General features: G+C 38.1%; 1 protein-coding gene and 1 non-coding gene across 3 annotated transcripts in view; both read left to right on the plus strand.

Annotated features, from left to right (window-relative positions):
* Bub1 (BUB1 mitotic checkpoint serine/threonine kinase) overlaps nt 1-20,185 on the plus strand; it is a 50,950-nt gene extending 30,765 nt beyond the window's left edge. For both annotated transcript variants that reach the window (XM_045148193.1, XM_045148194.1), the window contains exons 17-25: nt 1,495-1,582; nt 9,130-9,368; nt 10,412-10,555; nt 14,355-14,470; nt 15,177-15,338; nt 15,512-15,669; nt 15,771-15,945; nt 17,406-17,512; nt 19,897-20,185. In XM_045148193.1, the coding sequence (XP_045004128.1) occupies nt 1,495-1,582; nt 9,130-9,368; nt 10,412-10,555; nt 14,355-14,470; nt 15,177-15,338; nt 15,512-15,669; nt 15,771-15,945; nt 17,406-17,512; nt 19,897-20,092 (1,385 nt within the window). In that variant the 3' untranslated portion in view covers nt 20,093-20,185. The remainder of the gene's footprint in view (nt 1-1,494; nt 1,583-9,129; nt 9,369-10,411; nt 10,556-14,354; nt 14,471-15,176; nt 15,339-15,511; nt 15,670-15,770; nt 15,946-17,405; nt 17,513-19,896) is intronic.
* LOC123460371 lies at nt 17,720-17,824 on the plus strand. Its single transcript, XR_006636936.1, has one exon. It is a non-coding gene; the product is annotated as a U6 spliceosomal RNA (small nuclear RNA).
* Nucleotides 20,186-20,712: the final 527 nt, after the last annotated feature.

Below are 20,712 nucleotides of genomic sequence, written 5' to 3' on the forward strand. Positions count from 1 at the left end.
TTTACCTCATTAGATGGAAGCATATTCTAATGGAATTATGAGTCTAAAGACCTAGAAATTACTAAGGAGTAAGGATATTTTCTTAAAGCACCACCCTAAAGTATTTCTGTTTAAATCTTAGAAGAGGATTTAGTTTTAACTTGGACTATTGCTAAATCCTATCATAGGCTTGCCAATTGAATAGAAAAAAAAAAAATTGTAGCATTTTCACTTAAAAAACTAATCAGTGGTCTGGAGAGATGGCTTAGCAGTTAAGCACTTGCCTGTGAAGCCTAAGGACCCCGGTTCGAGGCTCGGTTCCCCAGGTCCCACATTAGCCAGATGCACAAGGGGGCGCACGCATCTGGAGTTCATTTGCAGAGGCTGGAAGCCCTGGCGCGCCCATTCTCTCTCTCTCCCTCTATCTGTCTTTCTCTCTGTGTCTGTCGCTCTCAAATAAATAAATAAATAATTTAAAAAAAAAACTAATCAGTGAAGAATCTTTCAAAAAGTCAGTATTGGCTATTCAAGTCTTTGCCACTCTGGTTCTATAAACATAGCTAATGTTCTAGTGCTCACAATTAATATTAGTACCTCTTCAGTGAAGTATTGTCTGGTAAAATTTAATCTAGTGTAATACTTGGCTGTAATATTATGTACTATTAGTACCACTTCATAGAAACTTATATATTGCTATATTTTTACTAAGTCTGCTATCAGTAAAGATTTTATTGTTAAACTAAAGGGAGAAGTGATAACTGAAAGACACACAAAAAAATCTCTGCTCTCTGGAAGGGGCGCAGCCTTGTAATCTCCTGTATGTCTCCAGGATCAAATTGCTTAAAATCTATGTGCCCTAAGACTGATGCCATTGACCTCCCATGGTCCACACCTGCCACTCTCTAGCCCTTTTTTTCTTGAAAGATCATGTAGACTAGAGAACTAAACTGCTTACATGGACTAATAAGAGATATTTTAAAGGTTTCCCCTATTTTTCTTTCCTATATGGTAGCACTTCTTACTATGGAACACTATTTTCAAATTATAGTGAGAGGCAATATAATAAAGAATCCTGGGGTTGGAGAGATGGCTTAGTGGTTAAAGACACTTGTTTACAAAGCCTGACGGCCCAGATTTGATTCCTCAGTACCCATATAAAGCCAGAAGCACAAAGTGGCACATGTGTCTGGAGTTTGCAGTTGCAAGAGGCCATTGCATGCACACACTTTCTTTCCCACTCCTCTACCCCATCTCTCTCAAATAAAGATACTTAAAAAAATAAGAATCAGCTGGGCGTGGTGGCGCACGCCTTTAATCCCAGCACCCGGGAAGCAGAGGTAGAGGATTGCTGTGAGTTCGAGGCCACCCTGAGACTCCATAGTGAATTCCAGGTCAGCCTGGGCTAGAGTGAGACTGTACCTCAAAAAACCAAAATAAATAAATAAAGAAGAATCAAATTTTGTAGGTGCACAAATGTATGTAACGTGTATATCTCCTAATTTTTGTATATTTCAGAAAATGTGATAGCGACGCAGTATACCCATGTGACTTTTGATTCTTGTGAAGAAAATATGGTGGAGCCCTCAAAGGATAGAAAATTTGGGTATTGGTTCTGTTATTATCCATTTCTGTTGTAGCTTTACTTTCAAAGTTGTAAATGGAATACCTTTTTCCAACCCTCCAAGGTTAATAAGGTTTGTACTCATTGGTAGCTTTAAGTCAGAAGGTACTATCTATAATACAGACAGCCATCAGCCTGAGCAGTGCAAGAAGCAGCTTGAGTAACAGAATCCCAGTGGGGAACATACTGTGAAATTCATTTCAGGGTTAAAATGCAAATCCTCTTAGAAGACAAAGACCTCGACATGTAGAATATTGCAAAACTGGGCAAACACCTAATTTCTGCTTTACATTCTTGTAATTGTCAAAATCAGTAACATTTAAGAGAAGATAGAAATTTCAGCCTCTTTATGGTACAAAATACAGATTTATCATACAGTATACTTTGTAGAAGTAAAATTCTACTGTATTTGAATAGGTTCTTCATACAACAGGAAATAAAAATAGCCACCATCCTTATAGTGTTTATCATTCCAGGATTTATGCTTTTCATGTATTATATCCTTTAGTTACTTCTTGCAATAACTTGACTTACAGTGTTGGGGAGATGACTTGGTGGTTAAAGTGCTTGATAGGTAAGCGTGAAGACTGGAATTTGGATCCTCAGCACCCACATAAAGCTGAACTCAAGTAGTACATGCCAACAGCAAAGGAAGGCAGCCCTTGGGAGAGTCCTAAAGCTCACTGGCATTCATAGCAGCAAACAAAAGAAACCCTGTGAAACAAGCTGAAAGGCAAGAAACAGTATTTGTCCTCTGACCTCCACATACAGAACATGGCACACATGCACCCATACACATACAACATGAGTCAAAACAGCTTTCTTTTTCCCTATATTATATGAGGAAATTAGATCCTCATATAGGGATAAATTACTGATCTGTAGTCATAGAGCTCCTAGTTTATGGAACTGGAATTTGAAACCCTTCTCACCACTATGCTATTATAACCTTTTGTTATCAAAAATCTTTTAAATACAATTTTCAAGTATAAGACAAAATCTGATCAACTTGCATTATTATTTTTCCTATTTGGAATTTCTTTTCTTTAATATATATATATAATTTTTTTCTTTTTAATTTTTTTTAATTTATTTTTTATTTATTTGAGAGCGACAGGCACAGAGGGAAAGACAGATAGAGGGAGAGAGAGAGAGAATGGGCGCGCCAGGGCTTCTAGCCTCTGCAAACGAACTCCAGACGCGTGCGCCCCCTTGTGCATCTGGCTAACGTGGGACCTGGGGAACCGAGCCTTGAACCGTGGTCCTTAGGCTTCACAGGCAAGCGCTTAACCGCTAAGCCATCTCTCCAGCCCATTTTAATATATTTTTTTGATTGGCAACTTCTATACTTACAGACAACAAACCATGATATTTCCCTCCCCTCCCCCACTTTCCCCTTCATAACTCTGCTCTCCATCATATCCCCTCCCTCTCTCCATTAGTCTCCCCCCCTTTTTTTTTTTTGGTTTTTCGAGGTAGGGTCTCACTCTAGCCCCGCTGACCTGGAATTCACTATGGAGTCTCAGGGTGTCCTTGAACTCACAGTGATCCTCCTACCTCTGCCTCCCGAGTGCTGGGATTAAAGGCGTGCGCCACCACACCCAGCGTCCCATTAGTCTCCCTTTAATTTGATGTCATTATCTTTCCTCCTATTATGAGAGTCTTGTGAAGGTATTTCTAGGCACTGTGAGGCCATGGCTAACCAGGCCATTTTGTGTCTGGAGGGAGCATGTTGTATGGAGTCCTGCCCTTCCTTTGGCTCTTACATTCTTTCCGCCACCTCTTCCACATTAGACCCTGAGCCTTGGAAGGTGTGATATAGATATTGCATTACTGAGCACTGCAGTCATTTCTTTCCATCATCATGATACCTTCTGAGTCGTCCCAAGGTCACTGCCATCTGAAAAGAGAAGATTCTCAACCAAAAGTGAGAGTAGCATTAATATAAGGGTGTGAACATTAACAGAAGTGCTTACTGGGCAGTTTGATAAGCATAGTATATACATTTGGCCAGACAACAGCAGACATTATACCCCTAGGGCTCCTGACTACCCCTGTTTTAAGTTTTCAGTATCAGGGATGTATTCACTTCCCATGGTGCGTCCAATTAGAGGGCAGTTGGTTTCCCCCATAACAGTCGTGCCACTGTTGAACCCGTTGGCTCATTTGGCCTGGCTGGCCAATTATAAGGCTTGCAGTGTCCACTGATGAGTATCTTCACTGGTAATTTCTCTGTCTGCCATTGGACTGCATGCAGAGTGGCTTTTTCTAGCTTTCTGTCAGCTGGTCTACATGGAGGAGGTTATCAGCTCAGTTCCAGCAAGATTTCTCAGTGGCCTTGCAGCCCAAGTATATGGAGTCTTCAGCAGTAGGGTCTTACCATTTATTCCTGGTGAGAAACCAAGGCCAGCCCTTCTTTTACACAGTTTCTTCCCTTGGCTTCACTTAGGCCTTTCTCCTCCCTGTCATCTGTTCTTCTACTAGCATATATACAATACCATCCCATATAGTCCTTCCCTCTCCCTCCCTTATAGCTTTTGTCTAGCTTACTGGCCTCTGCTACTGATTCTTTGGTTCCAGCTCACACACAAGTCTATACATTTGTAGCTAGGATCTACATATGAGAGAGAACATAAGACGTTTGGCTTTCTGGGCCTGTGTTACCTCACTTAGTATAATCCTTTCCAGATGCATCCATTTCCTTGCAAATTTCATAATTTCATTTTTCTTTAGCGCTGCATAGAACTCCATTGTGTAAATGTACCTCATTTTTATTATCCGTTCATCTGTGGAGGGACATCTAGGCTGGTTCCATTTCCTAGCTATTGTAAATAGAGCAGCAATAAACATGTTTGTGCAAGTGTCCCTAAGGTAGTGAGAAGAGTCATTAGGATATATGCCTAGGAGTACTATAGCTGTGTCATGTGGTAAATCTATTTTTAGCTGTCTAAAGAACCTCCATATTGATTTCTACAATGGCTATACCAGATTATATTCCCACCAACGGTGTAGAAGGGTTCCCCTTTTTCTGCATCCTCGCCAACATTTATTGTCATTTGTTTTCTTGATGGTAGCCATTCTGATGGGAGAGAGTTAGAATTGAAAAGTACTTTTATTTTGTATTTTCCTGATAACTAAGGACATAAAACACTTTTTAAAGTGTTTATATGCCATCTGTATTTCTTCTGGTGTACTCTCTAGTTCCATAGCCCATTTTTTAATTGGGTTTGATTTCTTATTGTTCTGTTTTTTGAGTTCTTTGTATATTCTGGATATTAACCCTCTGTCAGATGTGGAGCTGGCAAAGATTTTCTCCCATTCTGTAGGCTGTCTTTTTGCTCTATTCACAGTGTCCTTTGCTGTAATAAAAGCTTCATAATTTCATGAGATCCCAATGGTTGAATAGTGGTTTGATTTCCTGAGCAATTGGGGTTATATTAAAAAAGTTATTACCTATACCAATATGTTGAAGGGTTTCCCCTACCTCTTTCTCTAGCAATTTCAGAGTTTCCAGTCTGATATTAAGGTCCCTGATCTAGTTGGATTTGAATCTTGTTCATGGAGAAAGACAAGGATCTATTTCCATCCTTCTGCATATAGATATCCAGTTTTCCCAGCACCACTTGTTGAAGAGGCTATCTTGTTTTGTTCTGTTCTGTTTTGTTTTGTTTTGTTTTGAGGTAGGGTCTCGCTCTAGCTCAGGCTGACCTGGAATTCACTATATAGTCTTTCAGGGTGGCCTCAAACTCAGAGTAATCCTCCTACCTCTGCCTCCCGAGTGCTGGGATTAAAGGCATGTGCCACCACGCCTGGCTAGAGGCTATCTTTTCTCCAACGAACATTTTTGGCATTTTTGTTAAAAATCAGATGGTCTATAGCTGCCTGGATTAACATCTGGGACTGCTACTCTGATCCAGTGATCTACATGTCTGTCTTCATGACAATACCATGCTGCTTTTGTTACTAGGACTTTGTAATATAGCTTGAAATTGGGTATGGTGATACCACCAGCCTTATTTTTGTTGCTCAGTATTATTTTAGATATTTGAGGGTTTTTGTGCTTCCTAATGAGTTTTAGGATTGTTTTTTCTATTACTCTGAAAAATGCCATTGGAAATTAAAGGGGATTGCATTAAATGTGTAGATTGCATTTGATAAGATTGACATTTTCACAATATTGATTCTTCCAATCATTTCCTTGTGTCTTCTGCAATTTCTTGCGTGAGTGTTTTAAGGTTCTCATTGTAGAGATTCTTCATTTCCTTGGTTAAGTTTATTCCAAGGTACTTTTTTTTTTTTTTTTTTTTTGAGGTAATTGTGAATGGGAGAGATTCCCTGATTTCATCTTCCACATGTTTGTTGTTAGTATATAGGAAAGCTACTGATTTGTGTTTATTTTGTATCCTTCTACATTGCTAAAGGTGTTTATCAGTGCTAACAGTTTAATGGTAGAGCCTTTAAGGTCCTTTTTGTATATAATCATACCATCTGCAAATAATGATAATTTGATCTCTTTGCAATTTGTATCCCTTTTGGGTGTGTCTCTACCTTATTGCTATAGCTAAGACTTCCAGTACTATATTAAATATAAGTGGGGACAGTGGACACCCTTGTCTTGTTACTGAATTTAGTGGAAAAGTTTCAAGTTTTTCACCACTTAGTAATATGTTGGCTGTAGGTTTGTCATGAATAGCTTTTATTATATTGATATGTGTTCATTCTAGTTCCACTTTCTGTAATGCTTTTACCATGAAGGATGTTGGATTTTGTTGAAGGCCTTTTCTGCATCTGTTGAGATGATCATTTGATTTTTGTCCTTCAGACCATTTGTGGGATGTGTTATATTTAACAATTTGCATATGTTGAATCATCCCTACATCCCTGAGACAAAGCTAACTTGGTCAGGATGAATAATCTTTCTGATATAGTCTTGTATTCTGTTTGCCAATATTTTGTTGATAATTTTTACCTCTATGTTCATGAGGGAGATTGCTCTGTAATTTTCATTTTTGTTCTGTCTTTGTCTGGTTTTGGTATCATGGTGATACTGGCTTTGTAGAAGGAGTTTGGTAGGATTCCTTCCTTTTCTATTTTATGAAAAAGTTTGAGAAGCAGTGGTGTTGGTTCTTCCCTGAAGATCTGGTAAAATTCACCAGTGAATCCATCTGTGCCTAGACTTTTTTAGTTGGGAAACTTTTTATAACTGCTGTATCTCTGTGCTTGTTATAGGTCTATTTAACTGGTTTATCTCATCTTTATTTAATTTTGGTAGGTCATATAAATCAAGAAAACTATCTACTTCTTTCAGATTTTCAAACATAGAGTCATTCATATTCTTTTTTAATTTTTTTTTTATTTATTTATTTGAGAGCGACGACACAGAGAGAAAGACAGATAGAGGGAGAGAGAGAGAGAATGGGTGCTCCAGGGCTTCCAGCCTCTGCAAACGAACTCCAGACGCATGTGCCCCCTTGTGCATCTGGCTAACCTGGGACCTGCGGAACCGAGCCTTGAACTGGGGTCCTTAGGCTTCACAGGCAAGCGCTTAACCGCTAAGCATCTCTCCAGCCCTCATTCATATTCTTAAATTATGTCCTTATGATTTTCTGAATTTCTTTGTTATCTGTTGCAATGGTACCTTTTTCATCTCTAATTTTATTAATTTTTGTCTCTTCTCTCTTCTGGTCAGATTTGCTAAGAGTTTGTCAATCTTGTTTATCCTTTCGAAGAACCAATTCTTTGTTTCCTTGATTCTTCGGATTGTGTTTTGGGTTTCCATTTCATTAGTTTCTGCCCTAATCTTTATTTTCTTCACATGTACTGATTTTTGTGAACTCTCTAATTTCTGAATATTAGCACTTAGAGCTATAAATTTACCTCTTAGGACTGCCTTCATTGTGTCCCAAAGGTTTGGTATGTTGTATTCTCATCATCATTTGCTTCTGTGAATTTATTGATTTCCTTATTTCTTCAATGACCCATTCATCATTCAGTAGTGTACTCTTTAGTCTCCATGAATTTCTATATGCTCTGTAGTTTTTCTTATTCCTGATTTGCAGTTTAATCCCATCATGGTCAGATAGAGTACAAGGGATTGTTTCCGTTTTCTTATATTTGTTGAGATTTGCTTTGTGTCCTAATATATGGTCTGTTTTAGAGAGTGTTCCATGTACTGCTGAGAAAAATGTATATTCTGTAGCATTTGGATGGAATGTCCTGTAGGTCTGTAGGCCTCAAGTTATATTTTAGGTTTTTATTCTAGTTTGGTTGGTTTAGGTTTTTTGAAAGTGTCTCTTATAGTGCAGGCTGGTCTCAAACTTGATGTATAGCTGAGGATGACCTTAAGCTACTTATCCTCCTGCCTGCGTCTTGAGTGCTGAGAGTGCCAGTGTTTGCCACATTGCCCCACAACATTTTTAAAGACATTCTGTTTAGTTGATATGATGATTCATGGTCATGAAACTCGGTCAGCAGCATTATAATTTTTGCCTGATAGATTTTTACCATATATATTTTTTTCTCCGTTATATCACAGCTTTCTTATACTTGTGAGCATAAGTCAGTACTTTAGCACTATATTTGGGGACAGCTTAACAGTGACATCGCCTAAAGAAAGCACAAGAAGGCTGGAGAGATGGCATAGCAGTTAAGCACTTGCCCGTGAAGCCTAAGGACCCCGGTTGGAGGCTTGATTCCCCAGGACCCACGTTAGCCAGATGCACAAGGGAGCGCACACATCTGGAGTTCGTTTGCAGTGGCCGGCAGCCCTGGCGCGCCCATTCTCTCTCTCGCTGTCTATCTGCCTTTTTCTCTCTCTGTCACTCTCAAATAAATAAATAAAAAATAAGTTAAAAAAAAAGAAAGCACAAGAATTCAGAAAACATAATACTTTATCAAAAGAAGAGTGAGAGAAGACAATGTTAGAGCGAAAGCAATAATGTACTATAACACTGACCTGAACTAAAAGTATGTATGTTGGCTGAATCAAAATTTTCATTACTTTGCAAGCCTGAAAATGACTGCAAAATCATATACATATTGATCTGGAATTTACAGATTTATCATGGAAGTATATTCACAAATATAAAACCCATGAATGAAGATCAACTATCTATGTATGCATATATGTATAAATGTATCAGCATATTAAGTTGTGGATTATGGTTGACATTTTCTGTTTGTCTCAATATTTATTAATGGAGGTTATTTTTAGAAGGAAATTTTGGTTTTAGTAGTGATATTTAAATGCAGCTTGTAGACAATAAACTTATTCCTCCCACATTTCCTAGTACATTCTTAATGTTTTTACACCTCACCTGTTTATCCTAAAACATTAATGTCTTTCATTTCTATTTATATTTTACTAGCTGTTTGTCTGCATATATTTGTCTCAAAATTTTTTAATTAAATCCATGTGTAAGGCAATTTAGAAATATTTCTAGAATGAAGCAAACTGTTCTGTGAGATTTTATCATGAAGTTTCTAATCACATGAAGTTTTTGTTTTCTCTACCCTTTTCACGCATCTAGCCTTATTCAAGAGAAAATTCCAGAACAAGCATTCCCCACTGGTGAATCTTCTGTGTCTTTACAACATACTCCCCAGCCTTCCACAGATGGTATACTCATCCAGGAAGCAGTGTGTGGCCTTGAGGCTTACAAACATACAGATACTGACCTTGACATCGTGACAAACCCACCAGATGCCAGCACTGGACTCCAGTCTAAATGGATGCAGACTAGTTCATTTGGGACTGTCAGTGCTCCAAGTATGCACAAATGTTCAATCCTAGTTATACTGTAATCATAATAGCACATGGAAAAGGTGTTCTCTGAAATAACTCAAAATGGGGGTTTGAGCATCATTGAGTATAGCATAAGCCCAGACAAAAACCTTAAACTGCATCATAATACAATTCAGTAGGAACAGACTTGAAAGGCCAGTCAATTCTTTTTCATTCTGAAAGACAGTAAGATACCAACTGTTGGAAGAGGGAATTAACATTTGAGAGTCTGCCATGTGTTAGATGTTTACTCTAATACTATCCCTCCACTCCTGCATTTTGTAGAGGAGTCAGTCCAGGCTCAGGAGTAAAGAGGCATCTCCCTTAGCTTCTTTTAATACAGAAACAGTCTTTCTTGGTGGTTGAGAGCACATAGACTAGGTTGTAATCCTAGATCCCTCACCATGATTATTACAGTTCTCTGCACTTCTTTCCTTTCCTGTAAACTGCAGGTGATATTAGTACCTACCCCAGAGACTTATTGTAAGAATCAGGATACTTAGTAAATGTAAAATACTCAGTACAATTGCTTTGTGTGTGCTTATCACTAAGTAATAACCATATAGCATTAGCCTTTCAAAACTACCACCACTAATACAAGTTTATATTTCACCAAGTATAGAGAAGGCTTTATTTTCCCTTTTGTGGGCCCAAAGAACTTCTCATATATGCAATATGCAGGCAAGTAGAGTAAGTATTTTATGATATAAGTGGAAAAGCAATGAAAGAAAGTGTGTCTGAGTACATTAGAAGTAACTACTAGAGCCCAAATGTACCTTCAAGACATTCAGCCATAATTTTTAAAGATGTGACACAGCAACTCCCAACTGACAATAACTGCCAAGCTACTAATTTTGTTTTTTGGAAATATTTATTTATAATTGCTCAGTGTTCTATGAAAGATGAGGCTGTTAAAAGATTATTTGATGAAAAGAAGTTCTCTACTTGTTTATGTAAAATTTCTCTGACAAAATTCATTGAATGCCAAATTCGTGACTTTTGTTGTTATTGTGTCTGTTTCTCTTAAGACTTCACTGTTGAGAACCCATGGGATGATGAATTGATTCTCAAACTTTTGTCTGGACTTTCTAAACCAGTGAGTTCCTATCCAAATACTTTTGAATGGCAGTGTAAACTTCCAGCCATCAAGGCGAAGACTGAATTCCAACTAGGTGAGAATTATATGGGTAATATGTTTGAATTCTTGTTAGTCTGTGACAAGTTGATAGTTCTCCTAACCACCCCACCTCCAAGAAAGAGTTAATACCTGTAGTAAAAGCCACTGTAGTAGAATTATTACTGCTTTTGGAACTAATAATACATTGAACCTGTAGAAAGCAATTTGGCAATATTAAAATTAAAATTCACATACTTTTAAACTCAGCCACCTACTTTATTAATTCCCGTAGACTTTATAACAAAACACAAGAAGGGTCTCTAAAACATGTTGTTAAATGAAAAGGGTAGAAGGGTAGGTATGCTCATTGTTTGTTGCTGCAATTCCCTGATAACATGATGTGAAACTTTTTCATGTCTGGTTTAGATCTTGTGCTTGTTTTTTAACTGGGCTATTTGTTTTCTTGTTGTTTAACTTTACACAGATATTTTGTATTATACTCTTGTCAATGTGGGTTTTGCAAAGATTTTTCTCCTTGTGTCTATCCTATTTTTTGATGTATCTTTACTGAAAGCTAATTCACTTTTAATGAAATCTGATATTTCATTTTTCCCTTTATGGATTGTGTTTTTTATTTATTTATTGTTTATTTAATTTTTATTAACATTTTCCATGATTATAAAAAAAAATCCCATGGTAATACCCTCCCCCCCCCCACACTTTCCCCTTTGACATTCCATTCTCCATCATATTACCTCCCCATCTCAATCATTGTTGGATTGATTGTGTTTTTGATAGTGAATCTAAACTGTCATTGCCCATTGTCACCTAGATGTTTTCCAGTTTTATCATCTATCAGTTTTATAGTCTTGTATTTTATTTAGTTGTATGATATATTTTGTGTTAATTGTTGTGAAAGATGCAAGATTTGTGTCTAGATTCCCTTCTGTTTCTGTTAAGATAGTGTCTTACTATATAACCTAGTCTCTCTTTGAACTGTGGTAGGACAGGCTGGCCTTAAGCTCATAGTCCTCTTGCCTCAGCTCCTGAGGGTGGGATTGTAGGCATACACGACCCCCCACCTCTGGCTCGGACTTACTTGTTTGCATGTAAAGGTCTAATTGTTGCAGCACCATATGTTAAGAAGACTGTTCTTTCTCCATTGAATTACGACCGCTTATTTGTCAAAGAACAGTTGGATGTACTTGTATTCGTCCATTTCTGTACTCCACTCTGTTGCGATGGTTCATTTGTCTCGTGCTGATATCACACTGCCCTGGCATCACAACTTTGTAGGTCTTGAAGTTGGGTAGGGTAAGGGTTCTTACTTTGTCCTGGATCTTTTGGTTTTCCATATAAGCATTAGTTTTTTGATATCCATAAAATGCTTGCTAGAATTTTGATTGAGATTGTTTTTCATCTTTAGGTCATGTTGGAAAGAACTGAGAACTTGATAGTATTGAATCTATTTCCTGTATAAGGAGTCTCTCTAGTTATTTAATTTTCTTTGTTTTTTTTTTTCCATAGAGTTGACTTTTTCTCACAAAGATCTTGTACATATTGTTACATTTGTACCTAAGTATTTTTTTTTTTACTTAGATAAATGTGTTTGTGGTTTCACATTCCAGTTCATTTCATGTACATAGAACAATTGACCTCGGTGCCTCTGTATAGTCACCTTATATATTCTAGCCTGACTATATAATCATGAATAGTCACAGGAAGTTTTGGTGTTTTTTTTTTTTTAGGTAATCCCGTCATTCAGAAAAGATCATTTTAGTTCTTTCCAACTCTATACTTATTCCTTTATCTTATCCTGTTGCATTAGTTGGGAATTCTACAGTACACCTTTGGTGGTGGTCCCACAGTCCTTGAGTATTGTTTTATCTTTTGTATGTTTCTTTTTCTTTATGTATTTCAATTTTGAAAATTTCTTTTTTTGTACATTTTCAAGCTCACAGCCATGTATAGTGATACAGTGATGAATCCGTCAAAAGGCATTCTTCATTTCTTTTAGTGAGGGTTTTTATTCCCAGTATTATTTGTTCTTATGCATTTTTCACTTTTTCAATTAGAACCTGTAACATATTAATTTTTTTAAACCCTCATCTCATGGTGGCTTAGACCTATAATCCTAGCCCTGAGGATACAGAGGCAGAAGGATTTTGGGGCTCACTAACCAGCTAGTCTAGCCAAATTGGTGAGTTCCAGTGAGAGACACTGGCTGAAAAAAATAAGGTTTTGAGTCTTTTTTTACAGTGCCGAGAATTGAACCCAAGGAGCTCACACATGTGAGACAAGCGCTCTCTCACTAAGCTACACTCCCAGCTCTCAAGCTACCCTTATCTTTGAATATGCCTTGAAATTTATTATTGCTTGATAAAAAAGGAACTGAGACGAGCTTTAAGTGTGAGGTTTGAGGGATATTTATTTGTTTTGGTGACGAGGAGGACTCTATCTGTCCTGGAACACAGGATGAACATAAATTAGAATTCATAGTACTTTTCCTACCTTGGCTTGCTGGGTGTTGGGATTACAGGTGTAATCCTCCATACTTGAGTGATCAGTCTTCCCTGTTTTTTGGATTTTTGTAGAGTTGACTTTGTTTTTTTCTCTCCTTACTATCTCCAGCAATGTTTCTTCACCTAGACTTCTGCTCTGCAAGCTTTGATTCTTTGTATCCTCTTGTCTATCTCCCTGATTTTTTTTTTTTTTTTTTGGAAGGGGGGTTCACTGTAGTCCAGGCTGACATGGAATTCACTTTGTAGTCTCAGGGTGGCCTCGAACTCTTACCTCTGCTTCCTGAATGCTGGGATTAAAGGCGTGTGACACCATACCTGGCTTTATCTCCCTTGACTTTGAGATAGCATCTTGGCAGCTTGCCCTTTGACCTTAGTTCTCTAGTAGATCAAAGAATTGGGGATTTTCAGTTGTTCTTTTTTTGTATTGGTAACCTGGAGTGACATAACTGCATTTATAGCAGACTCAAATATGTGAATTATTTTTCAGAATTTTAATATGAGTCTACTAAACTTAACTTCTTAGTCTTTTTTTCCCAAAAGCAATAACCTCAATGTAACCACAAGAAAAATATAAAATGAACCAAATTTGAAGACTACCCTATAGCATACTTGAATAGTAGTGGTCTTTAAAACTGCCAAGATTATGAAACACAAGAAAGGTCTAAGAAACTGTCACAGTCCAAAGCATCTAAGGAGACATGATGCCAAAATATACTGTATCTTGGAGTGTGGGAAAACTAATATAATCTAAAGTAGATGCTTGGTAACAATAATGTAATATGGATGGTTTTCACTTGTCAGAAATACCATGCTTATATTAGAGCGAACGGTAGAGGGTGCAGGATATACAGAACCTCTACTTTCCTTAATCGCTGACCATTCTGAAATACAAAATTGACTTTGTATTTTAAACTATTACCAGTATTGATACAGTTGTGCTTTGCTCTTTTTATTCTGTGTAAAATAGGTACATATTTGAAAAAATTTTTCAGAAGATTTTGACATGTTCTTCCCATTGTACAAAGCAAGGAGTACATGTATTACCTTTTCAAAATAAGACAACCTTGATGAGGAGGAACAGGAGCCCAAGGCCACATGTCTAAGTGTCCTGGCCCATCAGAGCTGCTCTTGCCCCTCCATTACAGAGAATTTGTTAAGGTCTCTTTTATGGTGTTTGTTTCATTTTTACTGAAGTCTGGAAAACCATTTCCCAAGGATTATATCCACTTTAGCTTATTAAAATAGTTCAAGTACCAAGAAAATTTTACCAAATCTTCGTGCTAATCAAAATTCTATGCTTTTTGGTCATTTTGATACATCTTATCTTCTAAGGCTCTTTGCTGGTCTATATCCATCATCTTCTTGGAGAAGGGGCCTTTGCTCAAGTTTATGAAGCTACCAATGGAGAAATGGATGATACCAAAAATAAGCAGAAATGTGTTTTAAAGGTAAAAGATCTAAATAGCTTTTTCTATAGTATAAATTTTAGATCTTGAGTTCACTTTCCCCTCTACTGTTAAAACAGTCATATTTTGGGGCTAGAGAAATGGCTTAATGGTTAAGCGCTTGCCTGTGAAGCCTAAGTACCCTGGTTCAAGGCTGGATTCCCCAGGACCCACGTTAGCCAGATGCACAAGGGGCATATGCATCTGGAGTTCATTTGCAGTGGCTGGAGGCCCGGGCATGCCCATTCTCTCCCTCTCTCCCTCCCTCCCCTCCCCCCTTTCTCTCTCTGTGGCTCTCAAATAAATAAACAAAAAAAAAAAAACAGTGATATTTTCAATATTTTATTTATTAATTTATTTTGGAGTTAGAGAGAAAGGGAATGGGCATGCCAGGGCCTCCAGACACATGGGTACTGGGGAACCAAACTCAGATTCTTCAGCTCTACAGGCAAATGCCTTAACCACTGAGCCATATCTCCAGACACAAAACATTTAAGATTTTCATTGAGGCTATAGTTAGCAAACTATTTTATGTGGATTCAGAATTGCCTTTTCTCTAAAACCATCGTACAAGCCTCATACTGCTGATCAGTTTCATAGTTTGACATCTCTTTCTTCCCCACATCTTTTATAGGCAAAGGTTGCTTTCTTGGTATCTTTTTGCAGAATGTGAGGCTGGATATGATTATGTGCCTAATTTGATGTACAGGTCCAGAAGCCTGCCAGACCGTGGGAATTCTACATTGGGACCCAGCTGATGGAAAGACTAAAGCCAAAAATGCGACACATGTTTATCAAATTTTACTCTGCTCACTTATTCCAGAATGGCAGCATATTGGTAGGAGAGCTCTACAGCTATGGAACATTATTAGTAAGTATTTTGTTTTTATACTGTAAACATGAGATTTAAGTGCATTTTTGGTTAGTGCCTTGCAAATATCTTTATTGTTTGGATTCTTTGTTGGCAAACAGAAATAAAACCTTGGCTTGGGATTTCATTAATTCTCCACAACCAACTTAGAATACCATTTGCATTATTTCTAGAATGCCATTAACCTCTATAAAAATACCCCTGAAAAAGTGATGCCCCAGGCTCTGGTCATCTCTTTTGCTATGAGAATGCTCTATATGGTTGAACAAGTCCACAACTGTGAAATCATTCATGGTGACATTAAGCCAGACAACTTCATACTGGGAAATAGGCAAGTATAGCACTTCTAATGGAATTCTTTCCTAACATTTCCCTGGCATTTCTTTGTTATTTGTGCTCATGCATCATGGTAATTGTTTGTATTTAATCTAGATTTTTGGAACAGAATGATGAAGATGAGGATTTAGTTGATGGCTTGGCACTGATTGACCTGGGTCAGAGTATTGATATGAAACTTTTCCCCAAAGGAACTACATTTACAGCAAAGTGTGAAACGTCTGGTTTTCAGTGTACTGAGATGCTCAGTAACAAGCCATGGAGCTACCAGGTATGAAAGGAAAGCAAGAGGTGTGAAAGCATTTTCTTCATTTTGATTTTCAAAATAAATTTTGGGGTCTATTTAATACTGTAAGCTGGTCACTGTAAGCAATTGAAGAAGAGGTAGAATTTAAGGTTAAGGGAGAAGTTCTACTTCTGAAGAGTATTCCGTTCTTATTTGTACTACTCTGTTACCAGAGAAGGAAAGCAAATATTTTCTGTGAATTTGGCCTAGGAAAAAGTATTTAATGATCTGTAAACTCTTTTGAAAGGAATTTGTGCTACTGAGAGCCAGCTTGATTTATTGTGATCAGAGCAAACCAGTTTGGCTCCCCGTATGGCCAGGATTAACAGGGAAACTCAGCCCACCAACTCCGGAGAGAACTGAGCCAGCGCTATTCATGCCTCGGTATTCTTCTAGGCAAGAAGTAGGAATTGACTATTACAGGGGGCACAATCAAATTTCTACCCTGATACAGTGCCTGATCCAAAAGATGTTGTAATGGATCATTATTATCCTAAGGTTAGATTCAGAATCCTCAACAAATTAGGATAGTAGCTGAAAAATAAAGGGGATACTATGAATTAGGGTAAAGGTAAAGTTTTGAGTCTGGGTTAACAAAACCAGCTGCCAGATGAGATCTGTGACTTTCCATAAGCCCATAATAAAGGGGCAAAACTGAAGGTCTTATTTCTAGTCTGTTAGAATGCTGGCCTAGCATCACCTGGGTGTTATACCAGATGGCCTGCTCTTCTACAGATTTGGACCATGTTAAATATCCTTTTCCTTTATGAACACAACATACTGAGATCTTAGAGTACAGGCATAAAGTAACCACCATGATCCCAAGGAAGAGAGTTGAAAGGACTTCAAAGTGAGGGATTCAGGTGTTATATTGGTCCTAAATAACATAACAAAAGACTTGAGAAGTACATTAGCTCAAGGAAGATAGTGCTTTCCAATGGGTGTTGCAGAGGTAACAGTAGTCTGTTGTCCATAGACATTTCAGACAGAAGGTAGATACTCAGTAGGGCAAGTCATTGACTTCCAAAGTATGTGTGTGTTATGTACATGCAGAAAAGGTGTGCACATAAATATGTATTAAAGTGCATGTGTTGGTCAGAGGGCAACATTGGTATCATCAAGTGTTTTCCACCTGTTTTGTGACAAGGTCTCACTGGCCTAGAGCTTGTCAGGTAGGCTAGACTGGCTAAACAGTGAAACCCAGGAATCCATCTGTCGGCTGTGCTGGGATTCCCAGCATGTACCACCATGCCTGGCTTTTTCACGTGGATTCTGGGGATCAACCTCAGGTGCTTACAAGGCAAGCACCTACTAACTGTACCATCTCCCCAAAGTTCTTTAAAAGTAAAATCCTGTGGTTATTTAGCTTGATTCCTAAATCAGATAGATCCCTTCTTACACTCAGAGGGCTAGTATTAAGTCACATATTCCTGTTTTCTTCATAGGTTGATTACTTTGGAGTTGCTGCAACAGTATACTGCATGCTCTTTGGTACCTACATGAAAGTAAAAAATGAAGGAGGAGTCTGGAAGCCTGAAGGTCTATATAAAAGGTGGGTTATTGGCATTGGTTCTATAGTGGAAAGCCAATAAATACAGCAAAATGGTGGGTTTCATCTGGCCCAACAAAAGAGCTCTATTACCACATGAAAAACTCATTCCTTGGGCAGTGTGGTGACAACACAATCCTGGCATTAGGCAGTGTGCAAGTCACATGGTGTCACCACTTCTATTTTCTCATTTGTAAAAAGCAGCAACCAGCTCGCTTCGGCAGCACATATACTAAAATTGGAACGATACAGAGAAGATTAGCATGGCCCCTGCTCAAGGATGACACGCAAATTCGTGAAGCGTTCCATATTTTTACACCACAATGCATGACCCATTTTCATTAACAAGGAGGGTCTAATGGGAAGGGGTAGATCACAGATGAGCCTAAATAATGGTACCAAACTGCCTGTATTTACTGAAAAGAAAACTAATAAATTAAATTAAAAAAAAAAAAAAAAGCAACCAAAGGCTAGTAGTTTAGCTCAGTGGTAGAGCACTTGCCTCTTATGCCCAACGGTCCAGGATTCAATCCCCAGCACTATAAAATATAGGGAGAGTCGGTAGTCATTGTCTCATGGAACCACTGAAAGCACCAGCCATGTTGGCATCCTGTACGCTTGAGTGTTGGATGTTTTTTTTGTTTTTGTTTACGAGGCAGGGTCTCACTCTAGCTCAGGCTGACCTGGAATTCACTATGTAGTCTCAGGGTGGCCTCAAACTCTCTACAATCCTTCTACCTCTGCCTCCCAAGTGCTGGGATTAAAGACATGCGCCACCATACCCAGCTTGTTTTGGTTTTTTGAGGTAGGGTCTCTAGCTCAAGCTGTCCTGGAATTTACTTACATAGTCTCAGAGTGAGTTCTAACTGATGTGATTCTCCAACCTCTACCATAATATTAGTGAGCCTCAGAAATTCCTTTAATTCCAACCCTGTGCACCTCTTTTTTCCTCTGAAATTGTATTATTTTAAAATTTTTATTTAATTTGTTTGAGAGAGACAAACAGAGAAAGGCAGACAGAGAGTATGGGAATACCAGGACCTCCTGCCACTGGGAACAAACTCCAGACACATGTACCATTATGTGCATCTGGCTTTATGTGAGAATTGAGCCCAGGCCATCAGGCATTGCAAACGAGTGCCTTTAACCAATAAGCCTTCTCTCCAGGATGTGATTAGATTGTCATCTATAAAAGGCAAGGAAATGCTTGACCTAGAGCTCATCATGTCAGCTTGTATGGTTCTCCCAGCATAACACAGTGAACACACTACTGGTAGTGTTACATTCAGGCTGAGTATTGATACATGCATGTACTTTATATCACTTATGCTTTCTTGTCTTAAATTTTTTAAAATATTTTTTTGTTCATTTTTTTTTTTATTTATTTGGGAGCGACAGACACAGAGAGAAAGACAGATAGAGGGGGAGAGAGAGAATGGGCGCTCCAGGGCTTCCAGCCTCTGCAAACGAACTCCAGACACATGCACCCCCCTTGTGCATGTGGCTAACGTGGGACCTGGGGAACCGAGCCTCGAACCAGGGTCCTTAGGCTTCACAGGCAAGCGCTTAACCGCTAAGCCATCTCTCCAGCCCTTGTCTTAAGTTTTTTGAGGTATAAAAGCAGAAAAGTACACTCAATGTATGTGTACAGCCTAATGGAGTTTTATTAATGTGTATTCTTTCTTCGGAAAAATCAAAGTTACCTTGAACTTCCTACCCTTCCAAAACAAAACAAGGAAAGTCATTGGTAGTAATTTTATAAATGTGTTCAATACATAGTTAGTCCTCAAGTCCTAAAGGAAAACTTATGGCTACTGTGTTATGTATAGAGTCATTACATTCACCAGATACTGCATTCTTTCTGTTTGTTGTTTTTTTGCTAATAATTGGAGGGCTAGATGGTTGTTTAGAAGGATTTCATTACTAGCCACTAGTGAGGAAAAACCCAAAGCGGCTGCAGGCCTGACAGTAAGAGCTCCATTTCCATTTGCAGCACCATTCACTGTGCTCTGCTTTCTCAGGGCCACTTCTTCATGCTGTAAGCATTGCAGCCTTCCTATCCAGTGTTGGCACATATGCTGTTAGATGCCTAAGAACTATGTAGCTAAAGTATCAGACTCTGGCAGTGTGGTATACAGAAAACCAAAAAGATATTTTTCCCACTGAAAAGCTTAAAAGGGCATTTATGTGAGATCATTATTGAAAGAAAGTGTGTTTAGACATTTTACTTAATTATTAACTTATTAGTAATAGATTCAATATTTCTATTACTGGTTTACTAAATTGCATTTAAGTAAGCGTTGTCCTGTTGTCACACCTGTGGGAAGTAAATACATGGATAGGTATGTTGAAGCATTTTACCCATTTTTGATGCTTTGCCTCTTCAGGCTTCCTCATTTGGATATGTGGGAGGAATTTTTTCATATCATGTTGAATATACCAGATTGTCATCATCTTCCATCTTTGGATTTGTTAAGGCAAAAGCTGAAGAAACTATTTGAACAACATTATTCCAACAAGATTAGGACCCTGCGTAATAGGCTAATTGTACTGCTCTTAGAATATAAGCGTTTGAGAAAATAAAATGTGGATATGGACACTAAATCACTTTGTAAATACAGTATCTCACTTTGAACCCTGATGTTTTCTCCACATGTATTATTTATTTGTTTGTTAAAAATAAAGTTCAAATGATAAATCCATATGACCTGCCTGATATAATTATTGCAGCCAAATAGACAAAATGAGAAGAGCCCTGTTTATGCACACTGATCAGTTAGGCTACATTTGGTGTATAAAGATCGGTGAGAATGATCCAGATGTGTTTTCTAGAAATCATTTTTTGTGTTTTGGGGGGGTTAGGGTTATTGAGATAGGATTTTGCTCTAGCCCAGGCTTACCTGGAATTCACTGTATAGTCTCAAACTGGCCTCAAACATAAGGCAATCTTGCTACCTCTGGCTCCTGAGTGCTGGGAATAAAGGTAGGTGCCACCACACCCACCTTAGAAATCACTGTTTAAAACATTGACCTGTTTAAGCTAAAAATAAACCAAAGGACTTTTTAATACAAATCTTGTTTTGTGTTTGTGTGAAAACAATAAATTCACAGACATATCCAAGGATTTTAACTTTAACAAAAGTTGCCTATCCTTTACTATACCTGTTCTTCATCACTGTCTATGAAATACAATTCCTAAGCCT

Source organism: Jaculus jaculus, chromosome 4 (genome assembly GCF_020740685.1).
Source record: "Jaculus jaculus isolate mJacJac1 chromosome 4, mJacJac1.mat.Y.cur, whole genome shotgun sequence".
Classification (NCBI taxonomy): Eukaryota; Metazoa; Chordata; class Mammalia; order Rodentia; family Dipodidae; genus Jaculus; species Jaculus jaculus.